The following is a 23,285-nucleotide window of genomic DNA, read 5'->3' as shown; positions in this document are numbered from 1 at the left end:
CATTGCTTTCCTTGACCCAGTGGCTCCGGGAACTGAAGCTGTAAGGAATCTTTAGAAATAACTTGGCTCCATTTAGCTTTTTTTTTTTGCAAAAACAGTTCCTCACTCCAAACCTACAGATGTAATCGATACCTTTGTGATAGGTGCCTAGAGGGGCCTGATGTGGCCGCCGTTTCGGGGCTGCGATATTGGGAGTGCTAGGGTGCCCCCGCATAGCCGCCGGCTTATGAAATAAATGGGACTCCTTAATGCATCTTCTTGAGGTGTCCTTGTGTGATTCGCGGGGTACACTACAGCAGAACCGAACCCTGATTTCCTGGTTCCTAGGTCGACGCTCAACCCCCCAGCCAGGGCGGCCGGGCCCCATTATCTGGTTCTTTGTTTAGAGCAATGACACCATCAGAGTTGGAAGCAGGGACTCCTCCCTGGAGTTTTTTTTTTACCCACGGTCTCCCCCCATTCAATCACGGCTGCCACCATCAGACAGACAGACAGGCAGGCAGACAGACAGCAAGAGGGCCCTTTTCCCTGCATCTGCACCGGCCCCCGGTGCTGTGAGCACTTCCATCCTCAGCACGTCCATTTCCCCGGGGGACCCTGGGCGTGGCTCCAGGACACACCGCCACCTGGGCCCGGAGGGACCGGGCATCACGGGACCCGCGGCCACAGGGACCACACCGCTCGGGGGCGGTCGGGGACTTGGCGGAGAGGTCACCCCGCAACAGAAAAACGCCTCGACGTCTCGTTCCAAACGTTCTTGCCGACGTGGCATCGCATGATGGGCATTGATTTCAACACGGATACAATGTTTACCATCGGTTCTCAGACCAGCCCTTGGGCTTCCTCCCTCCCTCCAAGCCATCCGGGGTCGTGGCTGCTCCCCGGAAATGCTGACTTCATGGCGGAGACACGCTTTCGCCCCAACATCCCTTTCCTCAAGTCACACGTGTGGACGAAAGGGGCCCCAGGCTGACCTGACGGCTCAGGGGAGGCCTGCGTGGTGGCGGTCTTGCAAACTCTGAGACCTGCAGTCACCAGGAAGGATGGTCTGAAATGAAACTTGAACTAAACGCCGTGATGGCGGGCAGTCACCTCCTAGGCCGGCATCTTCCCTGACAAGGTCAACCTTGACCTTCCCTGAGCCCATCTGCCTTTCTGCATCTAGGACAATGAAGTACGGTAGCAAGCATCTCAGGTAGAAACTGCTGTTTGGCGCCTGTACTTACTTGCTTGCTAAAACAATAGAAAGTTATTTTGATTTTCTGAACTTAGGTATGCGATCCCAATACCCCATGGACGATGGTTTGGATATCCCATTGATTGTGATCTCCCTGGTCATCGAAGCACATTCTCCTAGGAACCAGGACAGCTCAATTATCCCAAATTGTCTCAGTAGCTACAGATAATGAGTTTCGGTTGACTCAGTGGTCCCGGACTCTGGACAGCACCATTATTCTAAACTAGAGGCCCGGTGCATGAAATTCGTGCACAGGGTGGGGAGGTGTCCCTCAGCCCAGCCTGCACCCTCTCCAATCTGGGATCCCTCTCACAATCCAGGACTGCTGGCTCCCAACTGCTCGCCTGCCTGCCTTCCTGATTGCCCCTAACCACTTCTGCCTGCCAGCCTGATCACCCTCTAACCACTCCCCTGCCAGCCTGATTGATGCCTAACTGCTCCCCTGCTAGCCTGTTTGCCCCTAACTGCCCTCCCCTGCAGGCCTGGTCAACCCTAACTGCCCTCCCCTGCAGGCCTGGTCACCCCTAACTGCCCTCCCCGCAGGCCTGGTCACCCCCAACTGCCCTCCCCGCAGGCCTGGTCACCCCCAACTGCCCTCCCCTGCAGGACTGGTCACCCCTAAATGCCCTCCCCTGCAGGCCTGGGTCCCTCCCAACTGCCTTTCCCTGCAGGCCTGGTCGCCCCCAACTTCCCTCCTCTGTCGGCTTGGTCACCTCTAACTGTCCTCCCCTGCAGGCTTGATCGCCCCCAACTGCCCTCCCTTGCAGGCCTGGTCCCTCCCAACTACCTTCCCTTGCTGGCCATCTTGTGATGGACATCTTGTGTCCACATGGGGGCAGGATCTTTGACCACATGGGGTCAGCCATCTTGTGTGTTGGAGTGATGGTCAATCTGCATATTACTCTTTTATTAGATAGGATCGGCCTGCTGCACGGGTGGGGGCCAGCTGGTTTGCCCTGAAGGGTGTCCTGGATCAGGGTGGGGTTCCCTTGGGGCGTGGGGCGGCCTGGGCGAGGGGCCTGTGGTGGTTTGCAGGCCGGCCACGCCCCCTGGCGACCCAAGCGGAGGCCCTGGTATCTGGGGTTTATTTATCTTCTACAATTGAAACTTTGTAGCCTGGAGCGGAGCCAAGCCTTCTGCTTGCTCCGTGGTGGCAGCCATTTCTTTTGTGATTTATGTATCTTCTGTAATTGAAACTTTGTAGCCTTAAGCAAGGCCTGGGCCGGCCAGGGTGTGCAGAAAGCTTGGCTTCCTCCATCGCCGGGGGCAACCCTAGCCTCCTGCTCTTTCCAGCTCCCTAGCTGCCGCCATTTCTGTTTGGGTTTATGTATCTTCTATCATTGAAACTTTGTAGCCTTGAGTGGAGGCCTAGGCCGGCAAGGGCAGGCGGAAAGCTTGGCTTCCTCCATTGCCGGGGAAACCCAAGCCTCCCTCCTGCTCTCTGTGGCTACAGCCATCTTGGTTGGGTTTATTTGCATATTTGCTCCTGATTGGCTGGTGGGCATGGCTGGTGGGCGTAGCGGAGTGATGGTTAATTTGCATATTACTCTTTTATTAGACAGGATTGCCCCGGTGGCCCCAGATAATGTGTTTGTGTGGATTCAGTGATCCGTAGATACTTTAGATAACTAACTTGCTCAATTTCGCTTCTGTAACTGCTTTGCACGAACCAGGTTCCTCATTCCAGACCCAACGATGTCATCCATACCTCTGTGATATTCTGCCCATATAAGCCAGATGTGGCGAGCTGTTGGGGGCTGCGAGGTCTGGAGCGCTTTCAGCCCCTCGTAAGCCGCCAGCCTTTAGTAAATGCCTCCACAATTCCACTTCTCGAGGCGTCCTTTGTGAGATGGGGGTACGTTACAACATGAACATACCCTTTGAAATGTCTGGGTCACTGGTAACTTCCCTTTTCCTGGAGCCCCTGGGGCACAGCCTAAGGTGCCGGGCGCCAGGACAGATGCCACGGATTCCTTCGTCATCATGTTCATCGTTCCTGCACCCACCTAAGTACGTGTCCATCATTTCACTTTTTATCCGATCCCAGGGGTCCCCCCCCTCCCGCTGACCCCCCGCTTTGCTTCCTCCCGCCTCCTTAATCCATCACCAGTGGATTTCACGTCGCCCACCTGCGTCCCTCCTTTGACGGCAATGTATAAACACAGGTGTGACCCGCCGTTCTCCGGCGCATCTTCTCAATGCGCTGAGGTTCTGCTTCCTGGCAACTGTCAGCCGTTGGGCTCAAATAAACTCACAGAAATTCTTTACAGGTTTCCATGGTTTTTTATGTTAATTTAAAAAAAATGGTCGGCAAACGCCTTCGTCCACAGAGCCAAATATCCACAGGACAACGACGGACATTTCTCTGGAGAGCCACATTTTTTTAAACGTAAACTTCTTCGATCGCCACTTCTTCAAAATAGACTCGCCCAGGCCGTGATATTTTGTGGAAAAGCCACACTCCAGGGGCCAAAGAGCCGCAGGTGGCTCGCGAGCCGCGGTTTGCCGACCACGGCGGGCGTTCACACACACACAACCTTCGGGCGGCCCCGCTCCACGGCCGGGTCAGAACCAAACACGGCAAACACCGTCACAAGCAGCGCCGCACGCGCAGTCACGGCCCCTCACGCACTCGCACCCGCAACCGGAGAGGTGAGCGCACGCACACGCAGCGGAAACGCTCCGTCCACACGCTCGCACGCACGCCCAGGTACCGCCCGCTGCGAAACATCGCGAGACCCGGCCTCACGGCGCGCGGCCATCTTTACAGCCTAGAGACTACGTTTCCCAGAAAACACTGCGGCGCGGGCCCAATCGCTACGCCGCATCGGCGCGGCTTTGTGCGTCTGCGCCATCTTCCGGCTCCAGGCGACGCGTTCGCCGGTACCGGCGAGAAAGCTCACCTGGGACAGCGGGCGGGGGGTTGGGGGGGGCGCCGTGTCGGTGGCACTCGGACCCGAAAAGGCGGCAGGTGAGGGGATCCGGGGTTTTCCGGGTGCTCCGGGGCCCGTGCGAGAGCGGGCGCCGTGGCCGGGCGGGTCTCGGGCCTGGGGGGCAACCGGAGCGTCTCGCCTTAGCACCGGTCTGCGGCTTCCCAGGCTCTAGACTACATTTCCCATCGGCCCCCGCGACGCACGCCCGGCTGGCGTCCCCCTTTCTGCGTCACAGCTCCTAACTCGGGCCCCCAGACCCCTTGGGTGGGTGTGGAGGGGGTCCCGACTCCCCCGAAATTGCTTGCGGGTGGTTCGCCTTGATTCTTACGTGCATGCCTTTTGTTTTTGTTGTGAAATCTTGTTCCGTGACATGCACAAAGAGTTGCAAGACCCCAAAAGATGTAGAAGCGGAGACTTAACGCCTTGGGGATATTTTAGATGATTTTGTTCAAAATCTGTGAGCAATAGTGGGGAAAGGGTTGAGGAAATCCGGGGCCACTCATGTAATAAGATAGGACAGAGAATGCTGAAACAGGGCTCGGGGGAAGGAAAAATTCCCGTTACGCGATACCAAGGGACGTTCATAATGATCTCATTTACGTATTACTTGCAATGAAATAGTTGTGAAGAAGAATGAAATATTAGTCACGTGTCGGGCACTATCCCAAACTTTATTTTTATTTATTTATTTTTTTTTTTTTTTAATATTCAAGCATGGATTTTTTACTATTTTATTTTTTTAATATATTTTATTGATATTTTACAGAGAGGAAGGGAGAGGGAGAGAGAGCTAGAAACATCGATGAGAGAGAAACACCAATCAGCTGCCTCCTGCACACCTCCCACTGGGGATGTGCCCACAACCAAGGTCCATGCCCTTGACCGGAATCGAACCCGGGACCCTTCAGTCCACAGGCTGACGCTCTATCCACTGAGCCACACCGGTTTCGGTACTATCCCAAATTTTACAAACAGCTCAAGAAGCGGTTAAGTGACGTCACTCTTAACACTTGAATGTTTGCTATTCTGATGTCTTTTTAGGATTTCCGCCCCCCCCCCCCCCCGCTGCCCCCCATGGGACTGTAGGGGGGTGGTTTTGACTTCTTTTGCTGAATGTTCTTACCTTGTACAAAGGGTCCAGTAGTGAATGTCGTTCATCGTTGAGCCTGAGGAGGGGCGGTGAAGGATGGAAGAAGAGACTGACAAGAGAATACGGCTGGGGCTCGGTGGATCTCCTGTGCCTGGATGAGGACACCAAAGACCCAGCCTGCAAGCCGATGCTTTATTTTATGGTCTGATTAAAACAAGGGTAGCCCTGCCAAAACCGGTTTGGCTCAGTGGATAGAGCGTCGGCCTGCGGACTGAGGGGTCCCAGGTTCGATTCCGGTCAAGGGCATGTAACTTGGTTGCGGGCACATCCCCAGTGGGAGGTGTGCAGGAGGCAGCTGATCGATGTTTCTCTCTCATCGATGTTTCTAACTCTCTATCCCTCTTCTTTCCTCTCTGTAAAATATCAATAAAATATATTTAAAAATAAATAAATAAATAAATAAAATAAAACAAGGGTAGCCCTGACTGGTTTGGCTCAGTGGATAGAGCATCGGCCTGCAGACTGAAGGGTCCTGGGTTTGATTCCGGTCAAGGGCACATGCCCAGGTTGTGGGCTCGATCCCTAGTGGGGGGTGTGCAGGAGGCAGCCGATCAATGGTTTTCTCTCATCATTGATGTTTCTATCTCTCCCTCTCCCTTCTCTGAAATCAATAAAAATATATTAAAGAAATCCTATCTAATAAAAAAGTAATATGCAAATTGACCATCACTCCAACACACAAGATGGCTGCCCCCATGTGGACACAAGATGGCTGGGAGGGGAGGGCAGTTGGGAGGGACCAGGCCTGCAGGGGAGGGCAGTTGTGGGCGATCAAGCCTGCAGGGGAGGGCAGTTAGGGGCGACCAGGCCTGCAGGGGAGGGCAGTTAGGGGCGACCAGGCCTGCAGGGGAGAGTAGTTAGGGGTGACCAGGCCTGCAGGGGAGGGCAGTTAGGGGCAACCAGGCCTGCAGGGGAGGGCAGTTAGGGGCGAACAGGCTGGCAGGGGAGCAGTTAGGCATGAATCAGGCTGTCAGGGGAGTGGTTAGGGGGTGATCAGGCTGGCAGGCAGAAGCAGTTAGGGGCAATCAGGAAGGCAGGCAGGTGAGCGGTTGGGAGCCAGCAGTCCTGGATTGTGAGAGGGATCCCAGATGGGAGAGGGTGCAGGCTGGGCTGAGGGACACCCCTTCCCCCCCCCCCCCCGTGCACAAATTTCATGCACCGGGCCTCCAGTAAATATATAAAACGGGAGTAGATTAACACGTATACAAATGTTCCTGTTTTGGCAACACTTGCTGCCCCTCCCACAGCCCATTAGCCACTTAGGAAGGAATGAGGGAGGGCTGCGAGGTCAGGCTTAATCATGCTAGGAGAGCTCTGCCCTCCAGGCTGGGACTTGTTTGTGGCCCTGCCACAGGTCAGCCCGAGGCTTGACCCTAGAGCCGCTCCCTGCAATTGTCTGTGGGCATCGACCACCTGGCGGGGCCCACGCTGATCGGACCACTTGCCTGCTTGTGGGCTGCCCTGTGCTAATGCTCGGTTCTGTTTCCCAGCAGCCGTTACTGCGCACACAGCTTCGCACACTTTTACGTCTGTGCAGCGGCCTCTTTCAGTGCTGATCATGGAGCGAGGGACCTGCTTCACCTAACTGGCCCCCGCACCCGCCCTCCATCTGCGGACTCAAGGTAGGGCCCACGGAGCGGTGTCCCCCAGGCCATCGGCAGGGCTGTGAGCTCTCTGTGAGCTTAGAAGTGGGAGGAAGTGCCGGGGAGACTTCCGAAGGTGTTCCACTGTGAGCCTGAGAGAGTCGGGTGGTCTGGTTTGGGGGAAGACCTGCTTCTTGGCTGGGCTGATCCGGATCAGGCCGGCTCTCTGGGGCTTCCTCTGGCCCGAGCTCGGACTTCCTTGTCTGTGGGAAGCCACGTGGTCTTCGTCCCTGGACCGGGTCTGAGCATCCCCATCTCGGATTTGCACCGGTGACGTTCTCGGGGTGTTTCGGGGGAATGGGAGAGAAAGGCCGCTGGGTCCCTGGGTCCTTGCAGCCGCTGGAGTTGGGTGAGGGCCCCAGTTTGTCCCGTCTCCCTGTCGTTGGTCGGGAGGTGGGGCTGCACGGGATGGGGACTGGTAACCATGGTGTCCCGGGGAGCCGCCAGGCAAGCCCGGTCTCTCGTGTTTGCTGTTTCCTCCCCCAGTTCTGCCTTCCCCCAGAGGAGCCCCGAGGAGGACCCCTCAGCCCATGACATTCTGAGCATCGCGTCCATGGTGAGTTTCTAGATCAGCCGTGGGCAAACTACGGCCCGCGGGCCAGATCCGGCTGTTCTATCCGGTTCTCTTGCTCTCCCCTCCGCTCCTTTACTTTGAATTTATATTAGTTCACACAAACACTCCATCCATGCTTTTGCTCCGGCCCTCCGGCCCAGTTTAAGAACCCATGGTGGCCCTCGAGTCAGAAAGGTTGCCCACCCCTGATCTAGATCCTGTAAAGACTCGCTTTCCTTTTCCCAGAGCTTCCTTCCCACCTGGTCTCCGTCCCAGAGAGTCCGGTGCTCAGAGCTTCCTGATTTCAGGAGTGAAAGGAACGGGCGGCCACAGGCCTCTCCCGTCTCCCTCTTCTAGCAAAAGTCCCTGGCTGGGGTTTATTTTTCGTTTACTCCATCCAAGGAGAAGTTCCGGGTCGCCCCTGGAGAATTTAGCGTGTGCCAAGGTCAGAGTAAGTCACCACTGGGAACGCTCCACGCAGCTGGATTTTAGTTTTCACCCCAGACCTGTGTACCAGAGCTCTGGGGTGTGGTAAAAAGGAACGTCCCAAGAACATTTAAGCCCTGGCTGGTGTGGCTCAGTGAGTAGAGCGTCAGCCTGGGGACTGAAGGGTCCCAGGTTTGATTCCGGTCAAGGGCACATGCCGGGTTTGTGGGCTCGATCCCCAATAGGGGGGCGTGCAGGAGGCAGCCGATCAATAGGTCTCTCTCCTCATTGATGTTTCTATCTCTCCCTCTCCCTTCTTCTCTGAAATCAATAAAAATATATTTATTTTTTTAAAAATTATTCTCTCTTATCGTTGATGTTTCTGTCTCTCCCTCTCTGAAATCAATACAAATAGATTTTTAAAAAAACACCCAAAAACGAAAATAGTTAAAAAAAAAAAAAAAAAGGACATTTAACTCACACCCGTGTTCTCCTGTCATCGGCTCGCTTCAGAGGCCTCCAGCCCCAGCCTTTTCCTGCAGAGACTGCCCCCTCCCCCTCTGCCCCCACCGCGAGGTCGGCGTGTCACACAGCTGCCCGCTGTTGCAGGGGTCCGACCTGTTCAGGGACGTGGCCGTCCTCTTCTCCCGGGAGGAATGGGAGTGGCTGGCGCCTGCCCAGAGGGCCCTGTACAGGGACGTGATGCTGGAGACGTACAGCAGCCTGGTCTCGCTGGGTGAGGCACCCCGGCCTGGCAGGGAGGAGGGTACCCGTGGGTGGAGGTGTTCCTGCCTTGTCAGGGTGAGGGGTTAAAGGGCAGCTCCGTGGGCTGAAGCTGCCTTGTCCCCAGGCCCCGGGCGCCCGTCAGGCCGTCCCCTGTCCCTTCCTGCCGCGGCCTCTCATCCTCCACCACCGGGTCCTGGGCCTGAGCTCCGGGGCCGCACCCTCACCGGGGGCCGTGTTTTTTCTCTCGCACCCAGGTCTCGCCGTTTCCAAGCCTGCTGTGATCTCCTTCCTGGAGGAAGGCGAGGAGCCCTGGAGGGCGGCGGAGGCAGCGGCGGGAGGCCTGTGCCCCGGTGAGTGAGGCGCGTGGGGGCGGAGGGGAGCCAGCGCAGGTGGCCGTCCAGCGGGTCGGGAGGAAGGCGGCCCTTGGCGGTGGAAAGGAGTTCCTCTGCGTCGCCAAGCTCAGAGGCCAGGCCAGGCGTCCCCTCCTGCGGCTCCTCCCGGAGCATCTCCGCCTCTTGCCCCTCCGCCTCCCTGACCCCCTCAGCCCCCGAGGGGGGCCCTCTCTCCGTCTCTGGAGGTCGGCTCAGACTTGGCCTCTTGCTTCCTGTCCATCGCCCTTCCCCAGGGCCTTCTCCGCTGCCAGGCTAAATACTACCCATGCCGGGCCCTCCAGCATGGCGCGGCCGGAGCCACATGGCCATTGACATTTGAATGAATTACAGTGCACCCGGCCGGCATGGCTCAGTGCTTGAGCGTCGACCTATGAACCAGCAGGTGATGGTTCGATTCCCAATCAGGGCACATGCCCAGGTTGTGGGCTCGATCCCCAGTGGGGGGCGTGCAGGAGGCAGCCAGTCCATGATTCTCTCTCATCGTTGATGTTTCTCTCTCTCCCTTCCTCTCTGAAACCAATTAAAATATATTTCAGTAAGTAAATAAGTGAAACACATCCAGAACTGCGTTATCTGCACATTTCAAATGTCCCGGAGCCGCTTCCTGGCTCGCGGCCGCGTGGCGGGCACCACAGGTGCAAAACATCTCCACCGTGACAGCAAGGTCGGTCGGCAAGCACAGACGCTGCCTCTGCCTTCCGCCTCCCTCCCGCCCCAAGGACACCTCCAGCCGCCTCCCCGTCTGCTCACCGGGCACGTCCGGTTCAAAGGTCCCAAGAGGGGCCCTGGCAGGTCTCCCCTGTCCTCCTGCGCTTCGGTAACGGGACTCGATTCTTCAGCTGGCTCAAGTTAAAAACTCCTTTTTCCCCCCAGATATTTTTATTGATTTCAGAGAGGAAGGGACAGGGAGAGGGAGAAACATCCATGATGAGAGAGAATCATGGATCGACTGCCTCCTGCACGCCCCCTTCGGGGAATCGAGCCCACAACCCCGGCATGTGCCATGACTGGGAATTGAACCGTGACCCCCTGGTTCATAGGTCGACACTCAACCGCGGGGCCACGCCGGCCCGGCTCAAAAACTCCTGGCAGGTCCCTGTCTTTCCTTTCCCACACACTTCCTTCGTCCGTCAGCACGTCCTGCTCTCTCCGCTTCTAAGTGTACCCAGAGTTGAACCACATGACCGGCACCCCTGGCACCCCTGGCTCCCCACCATCGTCTTTGACCGGGACTGTTGCAGTAGCCTCAGGGCTTCCTCTCCTCCGTGCCGTCCCCTCTGCCTGGGGTGCTTCTGCTCTGGGTGGGGATCTCTCTAGCCCAGCGGTGCTGGCATTTCGGGCAGGGTCGTTCTTTGCCATGGGGGGGAACCATCCTGGGTAGCCTCCCAGTGGCCCCTCCCCTCAGTGGGGGCCACCAGAAACGTCTCCAGACAGGACCAGATGTCCCAGGCGGGGTAAAGTCTCCCCTGATCGAAAACCCGAGTTACGCCCTGGCCGGGTAGCTCAGTGGTTAGAGCATCGTCCCCCTACGCCGAGGTTGCGGGTTCGATCCCCAGTCAGGGCACGTACAGGAACCAACCCAATGGATGCATAAATAAGTGGAATAAGAAATCGATGTTTCTCTCTCTCTCCCTTCCTCCCTCTCTAAAAATCAATAAATAAAAATTAAAAGAAAAGCAGCGTTAGAATATGACGTGACACCAAACAACAACAACAACACGCCGATAAACAGTTTGCAGTTTGTACAGTGAATTGTAGGAGGATTTCCGTGGGGAACGAGCTTCCCACGGTGGCGGGTTCATCGACACGGAAATGTGGGCGGAGGAGGCAGGCTTGTGAACTGAGCCTTTACTCCACAGGAGGATCGTGTCGGGATGGACCTGCATTCCCGGGCCCACCCGCCCGGGCCCACCAGGGAGTTGGGGAATCGCATGGTGTGAAGGCAGACAGACAAACCTTTGGTGGCCAGACTTGTTGGAAGTGATGGGCGGTGTTGAACTTGTCCACGAGGAAAACGCTGTACCCAGGAAGCAGTTACTCCGCGTTTCCCCCCCCCCCCCCCCGCCCCCCAATCCCTGACGACCACGGATCTGCTTTCTGTTTCTACAGATTTGCTTATTGGTGATGTTTTGTGTCCGGCTTCTTTTCACTCAGCACGATGTCATAGCCTGTGATAGGGCGTCCTTCCACGTTAAGGCTGAATGGATATACCACCATTTTTTTTTTTATAAATTTATTTTATTTTACTTTTTTTTTTTTAATTATATTTTATTGATTTTTTACAGAGAGGAAGGGAGAGGGATAGAGAGTTAGAAACATCGATGAGAGAGAAACATCGATCAGCTGCCTCCTGCACACCCCCCACTGGGGATGTGCCCGCAACCCAGGTACATGCCCTTGACCGGAATCGAACCTGGGACCCTTGAGTCCGCAGGCCGACGCTCTATCCACCGAGCCAAACCGGTTTTGGCGATATACCACCATTTTTTTACCCATTCGTCTTGTCGATGGACACCTGGGCTGCTTCCTCCTCTTGGCTCCTGTGAATGAGTGATACAGCAATGAACGTGGCAATCAGATATCTCTTCAGAGTCCACTTTCAGGCCTTTGGGAAATACAGAAGTGGAATCGCTTGGTTACATCATAGTTTTGTTTTTTAAATTTTTTGCTTATTGATATTAGAAAGGAGCGGGGGGGGCGGGGAGAGAGAGAGAGAGATCAATTTCTCCTACTTACTTATGCACTCCTTGATTGATTTTTGTATGTGCCCTTACTGGGGATCGAACCCACAACCTTGGTGCATCGGGACCACACTCGCACCAGCTGAGCTACCTGATCAGGGCTGGTAATTCTGTATTTAATTTTTTTAGCCACCTCCATCCTGTTTTCCAAAGTGACTGCACCATCTTAGATTCCCACCAACAGTGTATAGGGCTCCCGTTTTCCCACGTCCGTGCCAACTCTTTTTTTTAAAAAAGATATATTTTTATTGATTTTTTACAGAGAGGAAGGGAGAGGGATAGAGAGTTAGAAACATCGATGAGAGAGAAACATCGATCAGCTGCCTCCCGCACACCCCCCACTGGGGATGTGCCCGCCACCAAGGTACATGCCCTTGACCGGAATCGAACCCGGGACCCTCCAGTCCGCAGGCCGACGCTCTATCCACTGAGCCACACCGGCCTCGGCTCTTTTTTTCTTAATGTATTTTTATTGATTTCAGAGAGGAAGGGAGAGGAAGAGATAGAAACGTCAATAATGACAATCACTGATCGGCTGCCTCCTGCACGCCCCACACTGGGGATCGAGCCCGCAACCCGGGCATGTGCCCCGACCAGGAACCGAACCGTGACCTCCCGGTTCATAAGTCGACGCTCAACCACTGAGCCACGCCGGCCGTGCCGTGCCAACTCTTGTTACTGTGGTTTTGGTGTGTTTTTCTTCTTTTTCAATAGTGGCCACCCTCATGGCTGTGAGGTAGGATCTCATCGTTTCGATTTGGATTTGCCTAGTGATGGGTGATGTTGAGCATCTTTTCATATGCTCATTGACCGTTCGTATATCTCCTCTGGGAAACTGTACATTCAAGTCTTTTGCCCATTTTTTCATTGGGATGGGTTGCTTTTGTCATTGAGTTGTGGGAGTTCTTTTTATTTTTTTTTTTAAGGGATTTTAGTTTTTTTATTTTTTTATTTTATTGATTTTTTACAGAGAGGAAGGGAGAGGGATAGAGAGCTAGAAACATCCATGAGAGAGAAACATTGATCAGCTGCCTCCTGCACACCCCCTACTGGGGATGTGCCCGCAACCAAGGTACATGCCCTTGACCGGAATCGAACCCGGGACCCTTCAGTCTGCAGGCTGAAGCTCTATCCACTGAGCCACACTGGTCAGGGCTATGTGCATTCTTGTAGCTTCTTTGAAAATCGTCACTTGTGGGTGGGCCCCGGTCAGATTCATTCCTGGTGCTTGGCTGGATTTACGTAACAAAACCCACCCCTTGGCGCCTGGGCTGAAGGTCAAGCTGACAGCCCCCCTGCCTTTTGGCGAAGCGTGTTTCCAGGACGTGGCTTTGCCGGCGCCACTGGGTTCAGCCGACAGTAATGAAAGAAATGCCCGTGTGTGTGCCTTCCCAGGCGCTCTCTACAGGTCCCTCTGACGCCCAGTCGTTACGTTCGATGTGGTCCCATCGGCGTATTTTTGCTTTCATTGCCTGTGCTTCTGGCGCCCTCTCCAAGGAATTACTACCAAGTGCGATGTCATCAAGCGTTCCCCTCTGTTTTTTTCCGGGAGCTTTATCGTTTTAGGTCCCGTGTGGGTCTTCCGTTCATTGTGAGTTCATGTTTGTATTTGGTGTGAGGTAAGGGTCTTGCTTCTTTTGTATGTCGATACCCAAGTCCCTCAGCACCGTTTATGGAAAAGACTGTCTTTTCTTTGCTTTTTTTCTTAAATATATTTTATTGATTTTTTACAGAGAGGAAGGGAGAGGGATAGAGAGTCAGAAACATCGATGAGAGAGAAACATCGATCAGCTGCCTCCTGCACACCTCCTACTGGGGATGTGCCCGCAACCAAGGTACATGCCCTTGACTGGAATCGAACCTGGGACCTTTCAGTCTGCAGGCTGACGCGCTATCCACTGAGCCACACCAGTTAGGGCAAGACTGTCCTTTCTTCATTGTGTGGTCGTGGCACCCTTGTCAAAGATCATCTGAGTACATGCGTGAGGGTTTATTTGGGGCTCTTTCTTTTGTTCTGTTGGTCTGCGTATCTGCCTTTAGGCCAGCACCATGCTGTTTTAATTACGATAGCTTTGTCATATGTTTTAGTCAGGAAGTGTGAGACCTTTGTTCTTCCTTTTTTTAAAAAAAATATATTTTTATTGATTTCAGAGAGGAAGGGAGAGAGCTAGAGAGCTAGGAACATCAGTGTTGAGAGAGAATCATCGATTGGCTGCCTCCTGCACGTCCCCCATGGGGCGGGGGGGGGGGGGGCAGGATCGAGGCCACAACCTGGGCATGTGCCATTGGCCAGAATCGAACCCGGGACCCTTCAGTCCACAGGCCTATGCTCTATCTCTGAGCCATGCCGGTTAGGGCAATAAAAACATGTTTATAAAAAAGAAGATGTATCCTCAGGTGAGGAGTAAAAAAAAAAAAAGATAGAGGCCATTTCCAAGCACTGCTCTTACAACCTTCTTGATTACCTCACTCACCTCATTTATGGCACTTTCTCTCTCTCTGTACGATTTGTCCAGTTTCTCATTTACCCACATTCAGGAGCGTGTTGGTATTATCTTCAGTTTTTACTGGACAAGTTCCTTTTTCTGCAAAAGGAAAAAAAAACACAAAAAACAAAACGCATACTTGCTCTTTCGTTCTTTTTCAGTCGTGGAGGCCAGGTCTGAAACGAAGGTGTCGTCTCCAGAGCAGCCTGTTTGTGAAGGACGGACAACCCGGGGGGAGAGGACGGAAGGCCTTGCGAGTTACGGTCTCGCGTGCTCGGGTTTCCAAGACGACTCAGAGCGCAGAAGCCAGCTGGGCAGACAGCAGGGGAATCCGGATGCACACCAGAGTCGAGTGGTCCTCCGTCCCGAAGAGACGCCCCCTCTCAGCCCGCAAGCATCCCTTCCTTTTTGTGAGAAAGCCCATCCCGGGGAGGAGCCCTGTGAAGACGACGAATGTGGAGAAGCCTTCTGGCCAGAGCACTTCCTTATTCACCACCGAGGAATCCACGCCAGTGAGAAACCCTACCAGTGCAAGGAGTGCGGGAAGGCCTTTAAATACGGCTCGCGCCTCGTCCAGCACGAGAACATTCACTCTGGCAAGAAACCCTACGCGTGCAAGGAGTGCGGGAAGGCCTTCAACTCGGGTTCCAATTTCGTACAGCACCAGAGAGTCCACACCGGCGAGAAGCCTTACGCGTGCCAGGACTGCGCCAAGGCCTTCAGCCGGAGCTCCCAGTTGATCGAACATCGACGGATTCACACGGGAGAGAAGCCCTATCAGTGCAAAGAGTGCGGGAAGGCCTTCAATCGGATCTCACACCTTAAAGTCCATCGCAGAATCCACACGGGGGAGAAGCCGTACGCCTGCGAGGAATGCGGGATGACCTTCAGCCACCGGTCTCAGTTGATTCAGCATCAGACGCTTCACACGGGCAAGAAGCTCTACGCATGCGAGGCCTGCGGGAGGGCCTTCAACCAGGGCTCGACGCTCATCCGGCATCAGAGAATCCACACAGGCGAGAAGCCCTACGAGTGCAAGGCCTGCGGGAAGGCGTTCCGGGTGAGCTCGCAGCTTCAGCAGCACCAGAGGATTCACACTGGAGAGAAACCCTACCAGTGCAAGGCGTGCGGGAGGGCTTTCAAGCGGGTGTCCCATCTCACTGTGCACTACAGAATCCACACGGGCGAGAGGCCCTACGAGGGCAAGGCCTGCGGCGAGGCCTTCAGCCACTGCTCCCGGCTGGTTCAGCATCAGGTCGTTCATACGGAGGAAAGGCCCTGTGACTGTGAGGAAGGTGGGAGGGCTTTGGATCGCGGTCCAGCTACCCTTCAGCGTCAGGGAAGGCAACGTAGAGGAACACGGGCGAACGGAAGAAGCGCAGAGAGGCCTTCCGTCGGCGCTTGTCCCTTGTTGATCATCAGAGAATTTATGTTAGCAAGCAGCCACAGGGACGGAAGCGATGGGGAGAGCCCATTGGCTTAGGCCAGCGGTCGGCCAGCTCGTTCGTCCGCAGAGCCAAACGTCAACAGGACAGCGACCGAAACGTCTTCGGAGAGACGAGAACCGACTTGTGCGCGTGGGCCACGAGGTTTCAGTCGCACTGTCCGTGCGCGCCCGCACGTGGTATTTCGTGGAAGAGCCACACTCAAGGGGCCAAAGAGCCGCGTGTGGCTCGCGAGCCGCAGTTTGCCGACCACGGGCTTAGGCTAATCACAGCTTCCTCCTTTCATCTTGCAGAAAGACGGAGAATAGAACAGGCCAGAATGCCTTCATTCAGAGCTGTCCTTTCTCCCGACTCATAAGTTTCATACTGAAGAAAATTTTTTATGGGTATCAGTTGTTTAGACGGTGATTATCAACGAAGCAAGGAAATTTTGGAAAACATTTTGTGTCTAACACATTCTTGATTCACATTTTCTCACTACCCGTGTAATAATTTTAACATTAGCCAAAGGTTTAAATTTTCTTGGGAATTGAAAAGAAAAAAAAGGAAACAGCCAAATTACTCTTGGGTTAACAAGGAAATAAATCTTGCAGTTATAATAAATGGCAAAGAAAAAAATGACAATGAGACGTTGGCCAGGTAGCTCAATCGGGTGGGGCATTGTCCTGATAAGACAAGGTTTCAGGTTCAATCCCCAGTCAGGGCACCAGTGAGCCCTAGCCGGTTTGGCTCAGTGGATAGAGTGTCGGCCTGTGGACTGAAAGGTCCCGGGTTTGATTCTGGTCAAGAGCACATGCCCAGGTTGAAGGCTCAATTCCCCAGTAGGGGGCATTGCAGGAGGCAGCCAATCGATTCTCATCATTGATGTTTCTTTCTCTCTTCCTCTCCCTTCCTTTCTGAAATCATTAAAAAAATTTTTTTTAAAAAAGAATCAACCAATGAATGCATAAATGAGTGTGTGTGTGGGGGGGGGGGTCCATGTTTCTCTCTCTCTCTCTCAAATTTTTTTTTAAATGACAGTTTTTTTACATCCCAACAGACTTTAAATGTAAGACATGAAAACCTGCAACATTATTCTCAAATATATGTATTTTTTAATATATTTTATTGATTTTTTACAGAGAGGAAGGGAGAGGGACAGAGAGTTAGAAACATCGATGAGAGAGAAACATCGATGAGCTGCCTCCTGCCCACCTCCCACTGGGGATGTGCCCACAACCAAGGTACATGCCCTTGACCGGAATCGAACCCGGGACCCTTCAGTCCACAGGCCAACACTCTATCCACTGAGCCACACCACCTAGGGCTATTCTCAAATATACTAACTGTGCTATTCAAGAAGCCAGAAGAGAGAACACCAAACATTGCTATGATGAAAGAACAAATTATTACAAGACGATGAAGTGGAAAGTGGTTATCTTACCATGATGGGAGTTTTTATTTCTTCCTGACCCAAGAGTAAACTAATTTTAGGCAATGGTGTCTTAATTCCCACCTCATTTGATTGTTTCGGGTTACTTTTTTATTATTATTTTTTACAGAGAGGGAGAAAGAGTTAGAAACATCGATGAGAGAGAAACATCGATCAGCTGCCTCCTGCACACCCCCTACTGGGGATGTGCCCGCAACCAAGGTACATGCCCTTGACCGGAATCGAACCCGGGACCCTTGAGTCCGCAGGCTGACGCTCTATCCACTGAGCCAAGCCGGTCAGGGCTGTTTGGGGTTATTTTCAAACCTCCTGTCACAGACGGAGGGCTTGGTTGCCTGCCTAGTGGCCATACTCATTTCCCCTTCCTATTGGCACACGTGTGTGTGTTGGCCTTAGAATCTGAAGACGTCAGATGCTGATTTTCCGCCTCGGCAGCTCAGGGTGGCCTGTCGATCCCCGGGGCCTCTGGGCTCCTGGGAAAGATGCACTCCTCCTTCAGAAGAGACGTGTATGAGGAAGACTGCCTCTCCTCTCCCTTCTGCTCTTCAACATTTCCCTCGGAGACATGACGCCCCGAGCTCCTGCAGCCGCCTTGGAACCCAGAGACAATACAGAGAAGCTGACTCGGCGGCCCTGGCAGCATTGAGCAACGGGACCACTGCTGACACTTTCTCTGATGCCTTGTTCTGTGCGGAAGGGAGACCTTTTCTGTTAAAGTTGATGGGTACATGTGGCCTAGAGGTCAACACCTACTTTTTTTTTTTCTTTTCTTAATTTTCCGAAGGGTTGTTGTGGTGATTGTTGCTTTGTCTAATTAGGTCAGTTCCTTTCACCATGAGGCAGTCTTGCAGTTGCGTCGTTGAGATTCTTGACTAACACTTCAAGGGCATTCAGTGAAGATGTAGGTGTTTTTCTCTCCCTCTGCCACTGCTTGTGTCAGCTCGTCTTCAGTCAGACGGAAAGCCGATTTCTTTTTAATACATTTTATTGATTTTTACAGAGAGGAAGGGAGAGGGATAGAGAGTTAGAAACATCGATGAGAGAGAAACATCCATCAGCTGCCTCCTGCACACCCCCCACTGGGGATGTGCCCGCAACCAAGGTACATGCCCTTGACCAGAATCGAACCCGGGACCCTTCTGTCCGCAGGCCGACGCTCTATCCACTGAACCAAACCGGTTAGGGCCAGAAAGCCGATTTTAAGCTGACAAAATCATTTTGGTCTAAGCGACTTTTCTTGATCGGGGGTCGACTCACAGCTTCTCCCACATCCTTATCGCGAAGACGCGACAAGGATTCCTTATCTGATTTATAATCCCTGAATGTTCCATCAGGGCGCCTTTTTGTGAGTGTTTGCAACCTTGCCCAGATTAGGGAAACATACTGGCGCCAAGGTCTCATGGCCTTTGAGCCCGAGGACCTTGATACAGGGAGATAACTCTTCCCCGTGCTGACGCTGTAATGCCTCTTCTGCATCCAAGAACTTCCTGATCTCACCACCAATCTTTGGTAAGAACATTGCTCTTGTCCAACCTTCATCTCTAAAGGCTCTAACTGTTAGGTATGGAGTCATCTCCGCGTCGTAGGCAGAGAATAACTTTTAATTGTGCCACCAAGGCTCTCCCTGTTGGTCCAGGTAAGTCTTCCATCGTCTGCAAATAACAACGCTTTGGGGATTGCAAGATCTAGTCCCTCGGAGCCTAACCCTGCTACTGTTTCACGGAGGTCAAACCCAGGGTCAAGATCTACCACAGGGGCTTGTGTGGTAGGAAACGGAGTGGAGTGGAGCGCGTTGAACCTTCTGGTGATCTGCGACATGGGGTTCTGCTGTGGTTTCCTCACAATATAATATGCAAGAGCTGCTTTGACGACGATGTTGATCGCATCGCTCTCCACCCCCACGTCACTTGGGCACCACCTCACAGTATTTCCTTGAGAGTTTTCCTTTCCTCTGTCGGCACGGACAGACTTTTCGAAGGGTTCCTTTGGGATGGCACAAAGGATTGGAAACGTAGCTAGCAGGCAGGTGGTTGTGATGGATATTCACCTCCTCTAGTCAATTGCTTCACGGTGCTCCCGTCGACGAGGGCACAAGCAGCTGATGGTAACGCGAGGTCAGGAGGAGGTGGGTCTGCGTCTCCTCCTTCAGTTCCTCTCAGCTCAGCGTGCTTGGGCATGGTGTCCAACACCTACACACACACACACGTGAGAATAAACAAGTCATCTTCTCTGTCAGAACAGTTTAGATGGCCGCCATGTTGGCCACATGGCTTGCAGCTCCCCTGGGGGCCGCCATCTTGAAACCGCAAAGGCCAACCCCTCCCTTTGAATTAGCCAATCGCGAAAGACTGTGCACCTGCGCTCCAGTCAAGAGCAATGGAAGGGATTGGTTACCTAAGGGAAGTGGAGAGTGGATTAGTTGGCAGTGGATTAGGACAGGTCACGTGTGTCAGGGATTATAAAGCCAAGCAGCCCGCCCACTCGGCGTGTGTGCACTTTCAGCCCCGTGTGCGCACCCGTCTACGTAGAAGTAAAGATGTTTGCCTCGCTGCCTGGCTCCCGCATGTCTTGTATTCTACCAGGACCCCTGACTTGGGGGGCCCGCCTTCTTTCTGACACACACACACATTTATTGTTAATCCTTACCCAAGGATGTTTTTCCATGGATTTTCTTAGAGAGTGGAAAGCAGGGGGAAAGACACACAAAAATTGATGTGAGACTCACTGGTTGGTTGCCTCCCGCTTGCACCCTGACCAAGGTGTGTGCCCTTGACGCAGTGGAACCCTTCAGTTCACAGGCTGACGCTCTATGCTCTGCCCACTGAGCCAAACTGGTTAGGGCTGTGTGTGTGTGTGTGTGTGTGTGTGTGTGTGTGACACAAGATTCTACTTATGCCTGTAAATTACAGTGATAAATTTTCCATGGTCTTATATTATTCCATGGTCTTATATTATTTGATAAATTTTCCATGGTCTTATATTGTTTCAGAATTTCCTAAAATGGAACCCTTTTGATCAAGATCACGAATTTCCAGAAATTTTTACTTTTTAATTTATGTTTGAATGTTACTTACGCTGTATTTATGAACCATACTGTTTCTCATTATGTAATAATCCTGTTCTGCCAGGTATCCTCGTAGTGGTCAACAAACCAAATCTGGCCTGCTGCCTGTCTTATAAATAAAGTTTTATTGGAACTCAGCCATGCTCCTTTACTGCGTATGGTCTACCACTGGCAGAGCTGTGTGGTTGGAGGAAGACTGGCCACAAAGCCTGCATTTGCTGTCTGGCCCTGAAGATAAGTTCGCCGCCTGGCCGGGGTAGCTCCGTTGATTGGAGCGTTGTCCCATACGCCAAGGCTGCGGGTCCAATCCCCGGTCGGCACGTACAAGATTTAACCAATGAATGCATAAATGAGTGGGACAACGAGTTGATGTTACTCCCTATCTCTAAAAGCTACACTAACAAAAGAGAAACATGCAAATGGACTGTCCCTCTGCTATGCCCACCAGCCAATCAGGAGTGAGTATGCAAATTAGCCCAACAAAGATGGGTTCATTTGCAGGCACCAAGAGGCTGGGGACGGGGGGAGGGGGGGACACTTGCATCATCACCATGGCGACGACACAAGCATTCTGCACCACCTCTGGGCAGCGTGGGAAGGCAGAAAGGTAGCTGCGGGCCGGAGCGAAGGCGGTGCCAGCAGCCAGGGGAACAAAGGCCCATTCTTGCACGAATCTTCATTCGTGCATCGGGCCTCTAGTTAAATAATAATTATTGTTAATCACACCTTAAAAACCACATGAACATATGCACCATGTGGGATCCGGATGTCTCCCTTTGTAAAGAAAGTGTCAACTGAAATGTCGCCTTGGAAGTGTAGTGGGAAAGTTCCTTATTCCTCTTACTGCCAACTAATCCACTCTCCACTTCCCGTAGGTAACCAATCCCTTCCATTGCTCAGGCTCTCTCACCACGTTACGTATGAAGTCCACGTTCACCTCTGATCCTGAGTTTCACCCGCAGGGCAGGGACTCAGTTGCCCATTTCAAACTACACCTCAACTCCAAGTGAGTCCTTGATAAGGGCATCACAAAGGTGCCCCATTTCCTCACACGAGGATATGATTTTACTGATTTTGAGGGAGGGAAGGAGGGAGGGAGGGAAGGAGAAACATCGACTGGTTGCCCCCCATATGTGCTCCACTGGGGACTGAACCCAGAACTCACGTGGGTGCCCCAACCAGCAATCAACTCCAAAACCTTTCGGTGTGTGGGACGATGTTACAGCGGAGCCACCTGGCTAGGTCTCCTTGCTTCGCTATTTATCAACGCTGACCAAATTTAGAAAGTGACACTACACGGACACGTGCATATCAAAACAACCTACCCTGAGCCTTCTGATAGTTCTTACTTTGCACAGGGTTTACGGGAGCATGTCTCAATTCCCCCACTCTAATGCAAAATGGTTGCAAGTTTCTACACTTTAAAAAAAGAACGGCCCTGACCGGTTTGGCTCAGTGGAGAGAGCGTCGGCCTGCGGACTGAAGGGTCCTGGGTTCGATTCCGGTCAAGGGCATGTACCTTGGTGGCGGGCACATCCCAAGTGAGGAGTGTGCAAGAGGCAGCTGATGGATGTTTCTCTCTCATCGATGTTTCTAGCTCTCTCTCCCTCTCCCTTCCTCTCTGTAAAAAAATCAATAAAGTATATGTTTTTAAATAAAAAATAAATAAGAAAAGAATGTAGAACCCGGCTAGTGTGGCTCCATGGCTGAGCATCAACCTATGAACCAGGAGGTCACGGTTCCATTCCTGGTCAGGGCACCTGCCCAGGTTGTGGGCTCCATCCCTTGTAGCGGGCGTGCAGGAGACAGCTGATCCATGATTCTCGTCATTGATATTTCTCTCTCTCCAGCTCCCCTCCTCTCTGAGATCAATAAAAATACATATTTTTAAAAAAAAGAACTTAGACAACTTCACAAAGCTGGCCTGAGACCGCTCCCATTAGACAGGCCTTCTCGCCCTGACCAGTGTGGCTCAGTGGATAGAGCGTCGGCCTGCGGACTGAAGGGTCCCGGGTTCGATTCCGGTTAAGGGCATGTACCTTGGTTGCGGGCACATCCCCAGTGGGAGGTGTGCAGGAGGCAGCTGATCGATGTTTCTCTCTCATCGGTGTTTCTGACTCTCTGTCCCTCTCCCTTCCTCTCTGTAAAAAAAGCAATAAAATATATTTAAAAAAAAAAAAAGGCCTTCTTCTAGCATTGGCCGTTGACTGGACCAGCCTCAGTGTTTCCAGGAAACCAGTCTTGGTGTTCTGTAAGGTCCGGTCTAGGTAAGATGGTGGTTGCTCTGCCCAGCCCTACTCTGTAACCGCATGGGTAGCTGCCTGCATCGGCAGACAACATCCGCTTTCACCTCAGCCAAAACACAATGAATCGGGTCCGGGCATTCCAGGGGATCCTTTTTTAAAAAAATAAAATAAAAATTAAAAAAGCCTTTATTTGTATTAAAAAGCCAAGGTCAAGAGCATGTACCTTGGTTGCAGGCACATCCCCGGCGGGGGGAGTGCAGGAGGCAGCTGATCCATGATTCTCTCTCATCATGGATGCTTCTATGTCTCTCTCCCTCTCCCTTCCTCTCTGAAATCAATAAAAAAAAAAAAATAGGTATTGTAAAAAACTATTCACATTTTTGGCTTGTAGCTTAATCCATGTTTTTCTTTCATGTCCAGGTTGGGGTTGCTATACCTAGACAACAATGACGGAGCATGCCCTAGGGCGCTGTGTTCGCTGGTGCCTTCGGAAATCGCATTCTGCATTGATTTGCTCCTGTGTTGTCTTAGCTCCCCTGCTAAAAATGAGGGCTCCGTGGTTTTACTCCTGTTTACAACGGAGATGGTAGCTCTTCAGGAGGCAGAGACAGGGGTAACGTTTTCCCAAAAGGGCAGCTCTCACGCCTTCATGTAAAACCGGACTGACTGACCCTCACCCCGGAGTGTACCAGTATTTTCATTTGGCCAGCAAGGACTTTGGGGCCCCTAGATTTTTTAAAAATATATTTTATTGATTTTTTTTTTTTTTTTTTTTTTTTTTACAGAGCGGAAAGGAGAGGGATAGAGAGAA

At 52.7% G+C, this 23,285-nt stretch overlaps 1 protein-coding gene across 2 annotated transcripts; it reads left to right on the top strand.

The window, feature by feature from the left end:
- The first annotated feature begins 4,095 nt into the window (after positions 1–4,095).
- ZNF582 (zinc finger protein 582) lies at positions 4,096–16,663 on the top strand. 2 transcript variants are annotated; one of them, XM_080643280.1, is made up of 6 exons: positions 4,096–4,208; positions 6,811–6,942; positions 7,450–7,519; positions 8,552–8,678; positions 8,923–9,018; positions 14,449–16,663. In XM_080643280.1, exons 3-6 carry the CDS (start codon positions 7,517–7,519, stop codon positions 15,768–15,770), a joined length of 1,548 nt encoding a protein of 515 aa, XP_080499406.1. In that variant the 5' UTR covers positions 4,096–4,208; positions 6,811–6,942; positions 7,450–7,516; the 3' UTR covers positions 15,771–16,663. The 2 variants fall into 2 exon arrangements, with proteins under 2 accessions (XP_080499406.1, XP_080499407.1); XM_080643281.1 differs by having other exon boundaries at positions 4,103–4,208; positions 6,814–6,942.
- Positions 16,664–23,285: the final 6,622 nt, after the last annotated feature.

This window comes from Plecotus auritus (assembly GCF_963455305.1).
Source record: "Plecotus auritus genome assembly, chromosome: 10".
Taxonomy (NCBI): Eukaryota; Metazoa; Chordata; class Mammalia; order Chiroptera; family Vespertilionidae; genus Plecotus; species Plecotus auritus.
Note: the sequence above shows the minus strand (reverse complement) of the source record. Positions and strands in the feature narration are given on the sequence as shown.

What these genes read in the sequence shown, in the direction of transcription:
- ZNF582 (XM_080643280.1), top strand. An exon ending in CAGCAGCCTGGTCTCGCTGG is followed by an intron (nt 8,679 to 8,922) that starts GTGAGGCACCCC and finishes TCTCGCACCCAG; the next exon opens with GTCTCGCCGTTTCCAAGCCT. An exon ending in GGCGGGAGGCCTGTGCCCCG is followed by an intron (nt 9,019 to 14,448) that starts GTGAGTGAGGCG and finishes GTTCTTTTTCAG; the next exon opens with TCGTGGAGGCCAGGTCTGAA.